Raw genomic sequence first — 15,019 nt, 5'->3', positions numbered from 1 at the left:
CTTTGATTGTATTTTAAGGGTGATTTTCTCCAAGCAGATTTTAATATTAGGTCTTTGTCCAAAAATGAAAGAAATTGTATAACTATGGATCTAGGTGGAGTATTTGTTGAGTTCGAGGTGGGTTTCCTCAGTGCTCTATGTGTCCTTTCAATTCCAAATGAAAGTCCTTCTTTCAAGTCTAAAAATTCAGGGATCCAGGTTGTTAAGAATAAAATAATGTCTGCTTCTTCAATGTTTTCAGGCAGACCAAAGATCTTTATGTTGTTTCTCCTTTCCCTGCTTTCTAAGTCATATATTTTGTTAAGCAACCATGTATTCTGTTTAAGCAGAAATTATTTTTGGAATTCTTTCTCTTTGAGTCTCCCTTCAATGTCATTTAGAGAAGTCTCTATATTTGTTATTTTTGTATTGTGTTGCTGTAATAGTTCCTTAAGAGTAGCTGTCTGTTTTTGAGAATTTAACTTGAGGTTTTCTAAGTCATTTTTAAAGTCATTCATCTTCAAAGATAGTTCCTGTAAGGTAGATGTCATCAATTGAAGTTCTTTTTTCAAAGCAGCATCTGGATGTGAATTCTTTGAGTTGTTCATATTCAGTGACTCAATATATCTCCAAGTTACTTGACAGGAAAATTTTTGTACATCTCCACCAAAATTAAAATTTACGTAGTTTAGTATTTATCTATAGATTTCTGATGTTTTAAACTTAAAAATAATAGAATGTTCCTATATTATTATACTATTTTATGGAGCTCTCAAAATTCACTGGTCTCAGTTGGCCATCTAGGCTCCGCCTCCTCAAGATTTAGTTTTTATCTCTGTTACTATATTCACTACTTCTAATATACTTGGTTTACATTTATATTTCCACCTTCTAGTAATTGCTTTTATGGCAACCACCATTAGACACAGCAAGGCTTTGCCATGTTTAGGCAATTTCAATTTTGTATCATAGCTCATAAAAATCCCTTGTCACACCAATCTGCCCACCTAGCATCTCCAACAGTGAATCCCACAGGGAATTCTTAAAGTCCACCAACTTACCACACTCCCAACAAAATATGTTCCCAATTATCTCTTTCTTCCCCATCACACCTCCAACATTTGCTGTCTACCTGAGGAAAAATTCTCTGGAGTCTCCCTGGGGTATAAAATATCTATACAAACATTTTCAAGCAAAAATCCTAAATCTTCTAGATTTTGTTGCATATTTGGGAAACATACATATATCAACCCATTGTTTCTTTGTGAATTGCTTATCTTTCTTCCCAATCTTTTCTAAACTCCTCTGATTCTTATAGTATACAATGTTTTATATGGTCTACTAATTATTCACATTTTAATGGTAGCTTCTGTTCTAGATTCTACTAAAACTCTACCAGTGCTAGTCTTTCATTCAGGAATCCCCATTTATTTCTCTTTACCTATATTCTGATATCAGTCTCTGATAGGGAAGGCAATCTCAAACCTGCAGTCCAAATAAATTCCTGGCATCTTCCCATTATATCATCTTTACCTCTTCCCTAGTTAGTTGCTCCCTATACTTGGTTCCTTTGCCAGTTTTCTCCAATAACTTCTAGCCCATTCTAGCCTATTGTCTATATCCCTAATTGCAGTCATCCCTATTAGCAGAATCTCCTTTCTCCATTCCCTTTGTTGGTTTAGTTATTAAGATACTTTTGGCTACTTTATAGATATAATATTCTGCATGATTATTGTTATTCTCCTTAAAGGCCTATATCCAAAATCCCAGTCTTTCCTTGTTTCTAGAACTTCCCCTCTGTTTCATCATCAACAACCCTTTCCACTTTGAAGTATAGTTTTCTGTTTGTGCTATGTATAGGAACCTTAACCATGTAGCTCTGAAATACCACTTCAAATCAGGTAAGTCCAATCCGCTCTGTTCTACTGAAGAATCAACATATCTGACTTGACCCTTGCTGTCTTCATCTCCCAGATAAAGTCCTTAAGATCTTTTTTAATTGCTATCCACAACTAATACTCTGGTTGATAAATATGCATGACCTGTGTAAAACTAATGGGAGTACTGAGATCTTTAGAAAAGGGAAGGAGTAAGCTGCATAAGAAAAAAAAATGGGAATTGTGAGAAAATACATACTGGGAAGGAATGAAGTTTATAAGAAGGCAGAACTTAAATGAGCCATGCAATGTTTAAAATAAAATGATTGGGTAGATTATAAGTGATGTATAATGTTTGCAACTGGGAGTGTGTCAGTATGGTTTGTGATATAAAATGCTTGCAACTAGGATTGTGTTGGTGTGGTTTGTTTTAATTTATATAAATGTATGATTGCTTATGTCATAAGTGATGGTTTAATAAAGATATTTCTTGTTTAAAAAAAGGGGCAGAAATTGAATAATTTATGTAATGCTGCTTAGGTTATATCATATATAGCAATATATGTGAAGTATAATGTTTGTTAATGTTAATTTGTTAATATAGTTTGATTACTTTTATATAAATGTAAATGTGCCTGTATCACAAGTGATAATTCAATAAAGGTGTTTAAAAACAGGATTTAGTTGGCTATCAGCTGTTCTGCAATCTTGATTCCCTTTCCCCTATCATAGTCTTGAAATATCTTCAAAGGCCTCATGATGGGAAGCTCTGTTTTTGTAGGTTCCTTAGCTTACATCTTCCTGCAGTGTGTCCTGAATCCATCCAGTGATACTCAAACTTCTACCTGAAAAAGCCTCACACCCAGCTAACACCACTACATACTGAATGAGTGTAGACTGTACCAACAAATGACTGGAAGGAATTGTGTCTCCCAGGACAGTTGTATTTGAACCCTGAACCCTAAATTATGTTTAAACTGGGATTTAGCATGTAATTAGTTCTTGAAATCTAATTTTACGGTTTAGTCTTGAGCAGTCAGGGCTTAACCACTGCTGGAAGACTTAGGCAAAGGGTTTTATTTTCTCCTCCAAATAGCAAAGACATAATCATAGCTTTCTTTACACTAGTGCAAATAGCCAAAACACACTAAGTTGAACCTATCTGTTTGATTAAAGACCAGCTGTGCATACATTACAGTTACCCATTTAAGATATATTAATCACCCCAAATTCTCCTGATATTTCCCTACACTTTTGCAACCTTCCCTGCTGTACATTCCACCACTGCTGTCCTCATCAGTCTTTAAAATTGTCCACTACCATTTGCAGCAGTGCAGTGAAACTCTTTACTCTTCTCTACGTTGTCCCTCTACCTGCTCATTCTGTCTTTCTCTATTGTTTAGTGCTTTAGCCACTTCTAAACTAAATATAAATCTAATTTACTGGTTAACATCCAGTGGCATAAATAGTACAATATATACTTCTCTACCTTCCAGTGCCACCACTAGTACAATAGATTTTTTACTGTGTCAGAATTCCTTGCCTCTAATAAGATACCCTGTAAAACCTGGACAAGGTACCTACATGTACCATAGAGCCAGGACTCAATAATTGTTTATGTTTACAAGGTTTCAAAAACACTGCCACAGCAGGTGGGCCCCTCACCATTTTCCCAAGCTGTGCTTCAGCTCCCGTCACTTCCCAACCACCAAATCCAACCCACCCTGACTTAGTCTGGATTTATATTGCAAGTATTCACCCATATCTTCACATACACCAATCTCTGACCTGATTCTATTAACCTGCTCTGCCAATCAGAACATCTTCCTTTCACCATACACTCCTCCTTCAAGTACAAACCCCACCCTTCACATCCTCCTGCACAGAAGTCTTAACTTCTCCTCACAGTAATAACAAAAACCTAATCCTTTCCATCAAAGATTTCTCTCCCTCATTTTTATTCTTTGCTCCTATGTGTAGTAATCCTCTTCATATCAGTGGTGCATATAAATTAATCTCCTGTCACTTAACATTTTTTATCTAAAACCTAACATCTCCATGCCCCGTATAAAGGTTTCCCTCCATCCTAGTAATCCTCACCAGGGCATTGTGCTAATAATCCACATATTCACATTATTTCTTTCTATACTAACACACATCTCAAGCTAAAAGACCAGTTTATCATCACCAAAATATAGTGCCCCTACAACTCCCAATCTACTACAATGCAACACCAACTTATTTTACATCCTCTTTAGTAGTCTATTCAGTATTTTCCCTTCAGACATCTATGCTTATAAACATGCTAGAAAGGAACCATGCTCCAAAATCTCAGAATGAAGTGGAAATATGAAAGCAAATGTCTCTTTTCTCACACTACTACATATATATCTTTAACTTCTGTGGGTCTATCCACCTCAACCCAAGGCTCACACACCACCACCATGACAAAGTCATGTTAAATGTATACAACCCAAATGCATCAAACCCTCACAAATAAAAGTCACAACCTCATTTTTCTCAACATTAATGTTATAAGTATTGTTAAAATACAAGAAATTCATGCAGTCACAGCACTTTATCTCCATGGTATTCTTGTCATTACAGAAACTCAACTAAAACAGGAAATTGATGATAATGAATTCCTACCACAAGGATGCTGCATTCACAGAAAGGATAGGAAAAATAAAAGATGCGGTAGTGTTGCAATCATGTATAAAGTGTTTTACAATTAACACCTTACCCTCACCAAATACCCAATTTCAACAATTCTGAAATATTATTATCTCACCTAAAAATAAATAATAAAAAGAACATATGTGTTTCTGACTTACACACTCCACCCAGAAATTACACTGATATAGCAGAAAATGTCTTTGCTTAGGTAGCCCACAATAATCCATAAAGAAACATTTATACTATGTGACTCAAAATAGATTGGAACCACATCAATTCCAACATCTTCTCTTAAGCAGTAAACATATACAGCTTTTCTATAATAATCAATACTACAACTGTGCACAACAGAAAAGATGTTAAGGATTTGATTTTTACAAATGCAATAAACAAAGCTAATTTCCCATAGAGCTCTACCCGATAGTGTTAGCGACCAACTCCCAACCTGTGTAGTAAGGGAAAAGCAAACTATGTTTAAACAGGTTGCCTATAACTAAGTAGGTAATATGTCAGATTTTAATAGGGAAACCTTCATCACAAGGCTAGCACACTATAATTGGAATACATTAAACGTCTTGATTCTAGATGTTAACATTAGTTTCCTGACTTCACAATACCAGTAGATTGTCAAGCACCCAGAATTACTGCTGTACAGGTTAAAACAGCACTGTCCAAGGCCAAGAATACAACTTCTATGGGACCTGACAATATTCCTGGCTGTGTTCTACATGAACTACAGAGTGAACTGGCACCTCACTTGTGTGCCCTGGTCAATCACAGCCTCACCTCAGGCTTTGTCCCTACCAAATGGCGCACTGCTATAGTCATCCCTTTCCACAAAGGAGGAGCAACTACAGACCCTGGGAACTATCGATTCATTAGCTTGACAAGTCTGATATGCAACGCTATTGAATGCATCATCATGGACCTAATAAACAAGGATATAGGGAATGCCCAAACTCTGGATCCCACACAGTTTGGTTTTGTGAAGGGTAGATTATGCCTGCTCAACTTAGTCGATTACTTTGAGTGAGTCACCAGAGTTATGGATAAAGGCAAGATGGTTCATACAGCCTACCTTGATCTGGTCAAGGACTTTGATACCATTCTCCACTCAGGAATCATAGAAAATCTCACTAATCTAGGCATCAACCCCTATATCAGTAGGTGGGTTGCAAACTGGCTCACAGATAGAGTCCACAGTATGAAAGTAGCTGACTCCAAGTCAGACTGCTGATCAGTCACGAGTGGAGTCCCACAGGGATCGGTCCTGGGTCCTCTCCTGTTTGGTATCTACTTCTCAGTAGTCCAGGCCAACATGAAGGGACTCTGGCTGACAAAGTTTTCAGATTTTTGCAAGTTGAAAGCCATTATTAACTGGCCAAGTGATGCTGGCATCCTACAGAAAGGCCTCACTGAGACCAATGACTGGTGTCAGAACCATGGCTTAAGCTCAATGCCACAAAATGTGTTGTCATCCCCTTTGGGAAAAACTCAGTTCCCATGAATTACCACATAGATAGTAGTCCACTGAACACAGAAGGTAATATAAGAGATCTGGGAACACAGGTTGACAGCAACCTCTCTTTTGACCACCACATTGCCACTGTGGTCAGAAAGTCCTTCAATGTGGCACATCTCATTACTAAGGGTTTTGCATCCAGGGAAAAAAGAGGTCATTGTCTCCTTCTACTCTTCCCTCATTGGGCCAATCATCGAGTACAATGCCCCATTTGGCATGTACCTCACTAGACACCTGCAACACCTGGAGAGGCTGCAAAAGTTCCTCAGAAAGAGGATCTTAGGCCTTAAACACTTGTCCTAGATGGACCAACTCAAAAACTCCCAACTATTCTCTGTCTCATATCACCTACTTAGAGGTGATCTCTGCTGACTTACAAAGCCATGTCTGACCCAGCTCTGTTAGAAATGCTACATCTAAAGAAATCCCAATCCCTTCATACCACACTGTCCAAAGACCTCAACCTCATTACCACAATCAACAGAACATGCTGGAGGGACATAACCCAGAGACTACCCATGCTATGGAACACACTTCCCATCCATGTCAAACAGAGCACCTCACTGGCCCTCTTCAAGAGAAATCTTGATGAGTGGATGGGAAATAGAAAATTCAACCTGGGGATCACTGCACTGTCTCTACTCGACATAGGCACTGGGAACTAAGGTCGGGTGGTACGATGCCAGGGTAATCCTATCCCATAGGCTAGGCTTGTAAAGGCTCCAGGGACATTAGCCTAGTACACACCTATGAACCTATGAACCTATATACTAAATTAGCACACACCCATAAAAACAAAACAGGTCAAATCAATCTCAGCAGCATAGTTATCAAAGCAGACCAAACAGCTAATGTTAAAGAGAGAGATAAAGCATGGAAATACTGGCACACAAATAACATCCATCCCCTAAAATAATGCAGACAACTTAAAAACCTCATCAAACACAACATTAGATTAAACAAGTAATCCTTCTATTCCACCCTCTAACAGAAAAACACAAGGAATCTCAAAGTACTCTGGTCATCACTAAAGAAACTGCTATAACTTGACCAGATTTCCAGCCCCATACCCTCCACAACTAATAACAAAGACTCCACTGCTACCCAGTTTAACCAGCATTTTATACAGACAGCTCTGTCAAAAATTACATCCCCTTAGTATAACAAAACCAATGTCCATCACTAAATTTCACTTAGTCCCTGCCGCTACCAAAAAAAAAAAAGACAGTCCTATCTCCTGATAATTTGCCAGCAAATATGCACAAATTGTTGCAGATGGTCTGGTCTATCATGTATCCATCCTCATAAACTTGTCCATTACAAAAAGTTATGTAACAGCTGTCTGGAAAATATCTTCCATTATTCCTCTACAGAAAGGAGGCAGCTTATCAGAGCTAACAAATTGCAGACCCATTGCAATTCTGTCACCCCCATCTAAAATCCCAAAGAAATGTATTCAGTCCCAATTCATAAAACATCTCCCTAGGAATTACCTTCTCTCCAAGACCCAACATGGCTTCTGAGCCAGCTATAGTACTACAAGTACTCCAAGCTGTTTCTGTCAGCATCCCATAATGATCATTCCTAGGCCCAGTCTGTTTCACATCATCATTCTGCCATTTAACTTGATACTATAGTACGATATATGCCAACTATTACAATCTGGTCTTCTTAGCCTCTACAACAAAAAATTACACCAAATCACTAAAGAGACTTTCTTTTCCATCGAATCCTGTCTTACAAATGCAAATGTACTTGTAAATTAAAAAAAAAAACATATGCAATTTACCCCTAAACAATATATTGATGAGAAAAGGAAGTTTCACATAACTTTATCAAGCAATATAAAAGGTGAAACTATAGATTAAACTATACTCCAAGGAGTAAAATGTGATTATAACCTGAAATTTGATTGGCATATTCAACAAGCTAAAAGAAAAACATGACCAAATCTGGGTTCATTCTTCAGATACTGCTAGGATAACTTTGTCATCAACTACATGCTATCTTCTCTCATCTATGCAGCCACAGTTCTAACAAAATTAAATGCCTCATTAAAACCAAAGTTAAACTCTTGTTACTACAAAGTAGCTAGATTTGCTAGCAACATTTGCCAACAGGCTCTCCCTACAAAGCACCAGCTCTCCCTAGAAATAAAAATACTAAACTGACTTGATCTTCCCAACTATCTGGCCTATATACAACTCCTCACTACCCATAACCTTATATATGCACCTGATAAATGCACTGCACCACAAAATATCCTTCGGTAATATGCACCAGTTACAGACCTGTGCTACAGTACCAAATGTTATCTCACCATTTCTAAATTTCTGAAACAAACCTTAAAGCTAGGAGTCAACCTGCTTCTACTTTATATCAAAACTCTGGAAGTCCACTCCATCTCAGTTAAAGAAAAGAGGAAATTTCACCCATTACAAAACCTTACTCAAGCAACACTTATGTGAACCTGGCTGTGCTTGTGCTCCTCTCTAGGTTAGTCACTTCACTAATGCATATTTTGGAGCAAAAGTGATAAGGACAAAAGTTTTTGTAAACACAAAACTCTCTCAATAACCAATACATCAATTATACTGGTGTTGCCCATATCTGTCTGTCATTCCAAGCACAAACCTTTATTTTTAAGAAAGCCAGCCTGTTATCCCTCAAACTAACAGTAAACTACAGTAATCGTATAGTTTGAAATTGTCTGCAAATCAAGGTTCACTATGTAAAAACTGCTGATATGTATCAGTGATGCAATTATATATGTGTCATACAATCTGTACACAATGTATGATAATTTCTTCAATGTCAGAAGACTCTGTGCACAAGTTTATATTCTCCAAACTGTGCTTTGCCTTGTACATAACTGTTTTAGAACATCCATTGTATCTCCCTTGTATTTAATCCTGTTTTTCCTGTACAATATTTTTTTTTCTAAAAATATATACATTTATATTAATCCTGCTGTTTTTGTGTACTCTAGCAATTGTTTTATGAAATTTGTAATTGTAATAGTGATGGCACTTTTCTCCCTAGGCTTCTGCTGAAAGTGAACTCTGCCCAGTTGGACATCCCCAATCAACAAAATTAAATAAATAAATTACAAACACACATACATTTTTTTACAGAATGATGACAATGAATTTATACTGTTTGTAGACGTGACAAGTAAATTATTTATGCCATTTTTAACCATAGATTTTGGGTTTAATAGTAATATTCCCCTTTAATTTATCCTGGCACAAGTGGAGACAAATGATGGTAATATTCATATAGGATGACAGGACTGATAAAACAATTAAGTCATGGAACCATTTATGCCTTATTAACATACACCCTAATAGTTTACCCACTGCTTTCCAATTGGTTGAAGCAGCAAATGATTCACAGAAGATAGCAAGGAAATCATCCCCAGGGTAATAATGAAATAAAAATAAAAACAAAAAACTCCACTCAAATTCAAAACCAGGGGCATGAACCACAAAGGCCCAGGCTTGAAGAAGTAATGAAAATATAGATGATGGACGTAGTGAAACATAAGTCACCTGATGAAGCTCTGTGATACAGAGACAAAAGCACTTAGTTCTGTGTGTTTTTTACTGCGTTTTTTACATCCTGGTTTGCAGCTTGTGCTTTACTAGGTCCATTATCTATCTTTTCATTACTTCTTCAGGTTTGGTCCTTTGGGATCCCCAGGGTAATAGACAAAATTCATGTGTGACCTTTGCATTCTTTAATATTTTGAGGCCAAATGTAGAGAATGGTAAGTTGCACATATCTCATATTTGCCTTTAAGAGGAGTTTCACATATTCTGCCAAATATATAGCTACATACCCTATTGCAATATGCAATTGTTACTTCCTTAGCAAAAGTAAGTGTTAAATACGTATTATAACTACAATTTAAGGTAAGTACAAGAATCTGTCCTCCATTGGTCAAAAATAGAACTGTAAAGAAACCAACACAAAAGTTTTAAATAAAAATAAGTAAATAAATGTCCACCTCGTTTTAGCTTGCAAGGATATTTCAAACAGGTATAGCCAGTTCTGTGGCACAGACAGAGATAATCACTTGACTATGTCACAGATGACCCAAGCTTTGGAGAGTGATGTAAAAGGAATTCAAGTGTCTTGTCAAAGCAGTTTCAGTGATACCTGCTCTTGTGAAACATTTCTACTGAAAAGGACTTTCTATGAACCAATAGTAAAGAATTTACTACAGGGAGACAAGTCCCCTGCATCCCCCAATGTGATGGCTCTCAATATCTTATAAATTCCACAGTCACAAAAGAGTGAGTAAAAGGTCACAGTTAGGTCCACTGAAAGTGGATTTCAGTGGAAGTTAATTCACATGAGTGAAACTCACTAAAATACAGCTAACCAGCTGTTATATTTCCATAGGGAACATGGATGAAGCTGGTAAGGAGAAAGAGCAACAGAGAGAGAGAGAGAGGAGTAGTTTGCATCACTTAGGGAGAGCTGGGCATGCTTCAGAAAAGAACACACTCTGCATTAGAGTTCCCTAATGGAGACTGAGATCACACAAAGGCACTTGCTGCAAGGTGGCATTTTACAGACACACATACACACACACATATATATATATATATATATATATATATATATATATATATATATATAGATAGATATATATATATATAGATATAGATATAGATACAGATATGTAGATAGATTTGTTTACTGGGGTAGTGCACTAATCTCTCATTGGACCCTTTTTTAGGGCCCAGCCTGGGTGAATAGGATCACATAAGAAATTAACAAAGCATATTTAAAGATATAAGGATATGCTAAAAACAAATATATATGCATATAATATATATATATATATATATATATATATATATATATATGTATAAAACATTCAACAAAAAAGTTGCAGGAATGGACATGCAGTGCAATGGGATAAATAGAATACAATACCAACAACAGAAACTCTAGTACTGCCAAATATAAGCCGTATAAATGCAGAATTTACACTGCATGGCATCCTGCATTGTTATTTCTGCATTTATACAGCTTATATTTGGTAGCAGAGAGACTTTACAGGTTTATAGGTTCATAGGTGTGTACTAGGCTAATGGCCCTGGAGCCTTTGCAAGCCTAGCCCATAGGAGTACCCTGGAATGTGCCACCTGACCTTAGTTCCCAGTGCCTCTGTCGAGTAGAGCCACTGGAGTGATCCCCGAGGTGAATTTTCTATTTCCCATCCACTTATCAGAAATGGGATTAATAATGACTGAGCTGGCTTATGTTACACGGTTAGCAGCATATTACTATATAGAGAGGAATGAAGATATTAGAAGAGACAAGTGAGAGAAGTTGCAAGAAAGGTTACCATGGGGGAGAAGACAGAGAAAAGATACTTGAAGCTTGCACATGGACAAGGATTAGAAATGAGTAGTGTGAGAACGATGCAAAGAGAAAAAGGAAGTACGATGAATGAGAGGCAGTAAGTAAAGAGAATGACAAGATGAGATAAGAAAAGCTGAGACATGGATAAAGGGGTGTACGAGAAAGCCGCAGGGTACATGTAATGTGACCTGAGTGAGTACAGCTGTACTTTGCTTGTGTGAAGAGGTGTTCCTTGAGCTGGTATCTAATGTCAGAATACTTTTGGATGTCATGGATCATTGAAAAGACCACTGCTAAGCTCATTGTGAGACACATCACTCATTTAAGTAAGTTGCACTAGTCACATCTGCTCATAATGTATCTTTCCTTGAATATCTGCAGGTATATGCAATGGGAAATCACAAATCCCTCATACAGTAGCTTGTTTGGGAGACGACGGCATAATGTATCTTTCCTTGAATATCTGCAGGTATATGCAATGGGAAATCACAAATCCCTCATACAGTAGCTTGTTTGGGAGACGACGGATTGTCATATGGTAACCAGAGGAAAAATATCTCAAGTAGGGAAAAGTAAACCATGAAGAAAAAAAAACAAGAATATGAGAAAAGCATTTTCAACAATCTAGTAAAGTAAATTATCCAACTGGCACCTGGTTCGCTAATAAATGTTGAACATGTATTTCTTGCAGAGTTCTTAGACAGCTACCATAAAAGTGAGTGACATAAATGATAAAAGAATCATTCTAAATATTTTAATGATGTGTTCTGATCCACTACTGATGTTAAATGTAATATGCAGTGATGGTTCCGTTATTTTATGTTTTTTCTGTATTATTAAATGCAGAGTTACATTGTGTATAACCAAAAATATGACAAATATCACATTTACCGGGGTAACTGTCACAATTATTGAGTTACAGGTATGTGATGTATAATATGAAAATTGTAACTCAGCATCAAATTTCTGTGAAATTCTCACTTCGGGGAAAGGACTTATTCTCTCATGGTGTAATATTCTTGTGGGTGACCTCCTGCTCAGACAACCACAGAAAATATTTTTTCTGTAGTTTGGGGTTTATTTAGTAAACTGCAGATTTATAGGATTATACTCCATCAGTGCATTTCACTAAATTTTGATCAACTGGCAATAAATCACTTCATATTTTTCTATTTGTATCATATATATATTTCACACTGATTAAATAAAATGTGAACGTAAAGATAGAATATAGATTGTTGCAGACAAAGCACCATTATACCAGATTACTAAATGTCTCCTTATATATCAGGCACTTATCCATATTAGACATGGCCTGCTAAAACATTACCATAAATTACAGTTTTTTTTTTCTTTCATGGTATAACAATGTCACATTATTGTGATAAACTAACACACACACATATATATATATATATATATATATATATATATATATATATATATATATATATATATATATGATAACATACTATTTTACCTGCCATGGCTCAAAATTATGCATCATTGTACAAGTGCTGTTATCAAATGGTCCTTCTCCATGTCTGCAAGAAATCATGTCATGTAAAGCATGGGCAACAGCATATATGGCATTATAGACATTATATGTATTTCTTAAATCATTAAGTTTAAAAAAATCCATTTTCATTCCCTCTAGTGTTTCATCTCCTTTGCAAATTGTTGACTCTATGGTCCTGTTGGTATCCAGAATCTGCAGTTTACAATCAAAAACAATTTCCCAAAAAATTTTCAGAAACAAATCATCTGGATTAGTGTAAGGACTAAGGCTATAAATGAACTCATTGAATCCTGATATGTCTCCTCTTCTGACTACAAAGCCAAGAGTTCCTTGTAAAGTTTTCAAAAAATCCTTCTTAGTAAACAGGGAAGATTGTGCCCAGTCATCACTGGCAACCCAGACTTTTCCACTCACATTGTTTCTTGCAATCACCTCCATGATGGGATACAGATCAGTATCAATAGAAAAGATAACTATCACATTTGCAGAAGATTTCCTAATTATTTCACTTATGTGCTCACTCTTCTTCTCAGAGTACACTGTAGGTATTGTTTCTAAAAATGCAATACAAGCCCCAGCTTTGACAATCTCTTCTTTTACTATAAGGCTGCCTTGCAAGCCATAGTCATTGCTGTCTGACAGAATTCCAACCCATATCCAGCCAAAATGTAGAACCAGGTGTGCTATGCCAATAGACTGATACAGGCCACTTGGAATTGTTCGAAGAAAAGATGGAAACTGATTTTTGTCACTTAAAACTTTAACAGTTGCAGCATAACTTATCTGAAAGAAAAATGTCAAATATCAATAAGACTGAATGATTATAAGTTTAGGTAACATTGTACTACAGTACTGATAATAATATCATTGCTACTCAAGTTCTGTTTGCTGGATGCATATTATTAAACAATTTTCCCTGTGTTATATAGGTTCATAGGTTGGTACTAGGCTATCGGCCCTAGGGCCTGTACAAGCCTAGACATATTCACAATATTCACAATTACGCAGCAACATTTTAACTTGTTTCTGTTAACTGTTATTTAAATAAGTTCAATGTCAAATATGCAAATTTTACCATCAGTGGAGGCTGAGAGGAATGCACTTTTATACCCTAAATGTGCTTACCTCCCAAATACCCATAACCACAAACCTAAAAATGCCCTTTCAAGCCACACACCATGAAGAAAAAAAAAAACTAGCCTACACTTGTGGATAACATTGATCCCATAACAAAATGTGCCACTTTCAAGGTCAGATCACCTTAAGGCAGATTGTATTTAATTAGCAGAGCACTTTCTGAAACTGTTGTTTTTAGTTGCATGATTTTGCTGAATTGGAAGTTGGGTTAGAAAACATTAGAAATTAACAAAACACTAGCAAAAGATCTGCAGTGTCTCTATAAAATATATTAAATCATGGGCAGAAATTTAATTTTAGTGTGGCTCTGCCTAAGTGCCACACTTATTTTGTGGATTCTGCTTCATGACTGTAGCTCAGATTTTCTGAATGCACTTTGATAGGTACCTGGATTATATACAAAAATGTTTGAATATAAGAAATTACCGTAGAATCAGGATGTAACAATTCTGCACATAAATGACAAAGATATGTTATATATATTATTCTTCAAGGAACACAACATTTTAGTAATTAATGTTCTTATCTATTTATATCAATGGAGAAAATATCAGCGTCTAGGAGACAGGACCCATTGTTTAACATAATTTCCAGAGGAAGGTCATTTTTAGATAACATTTACTCTTACTATGGATGCAGATAAATGATCACTATATTGTAGCAAAGATAAGTCTCTGAAACCTGAAGGATTTGAAATGAAAAGGATCAGGAGCTAAAATTCCATGCCTACTGATTAGCAGGATTTACTATTTACCTGTGAAGATCTCCTTACATTAAGAAATTTATAAAAAAATATGATGAACTGGAGAGACCCAACCCATAAAAAGGAAAGAACGGGTAAATGCCTTTTATACAAATTCAAAACATATGCATTTTTAAGGTACTGACAGCTCCTTCCTCACTGTAATATCTCCAGAAAATTATGAGATA

General features: G+C 36.2%; 1 protein-coding gene across 1 annotated transcript in view; it reads right to left on the bottom strand.

The window, feature by feature from the left end:
* LOC122804053 (extracellular calcium-sensing receptor-like) overlaps positions 1-15,019 on the bottom strand; it is a 245,218-nt gene that overhangs the window by 185,222 nt on the left and 44,977 nt on the right. The window contains exon 2 of the mRNA XM_044073726.1: positions 12,914-13,735. Coding sequence (XP_043929661.1) covers positions 12,914-13,735 — 822 coding nt within the window. The remainder of the gene's footprint in view (positions 1-12,913; positions 13,736-15,019) is intronic.

Source organism: Protopterus annectens, chromosome 6.part0, assembly GCF_019279795.1.
Source record: "Protopterus annectens isolate FY-2018-M chromosome 6.part0, PAN1.0, whole genome shotgun sequence".
Classification (NCBI taxonomy): domain Eukaryota; kingdom Metazoa; phylum Chordata; order Ceratodontiformes; family Protopteridae; genus Protopterus; species Protopterus annectens.
Note: the sequence above shows the minus strand (reverse complement) of the source record. Positions and strands in the feature narration are given on the sequence as shown.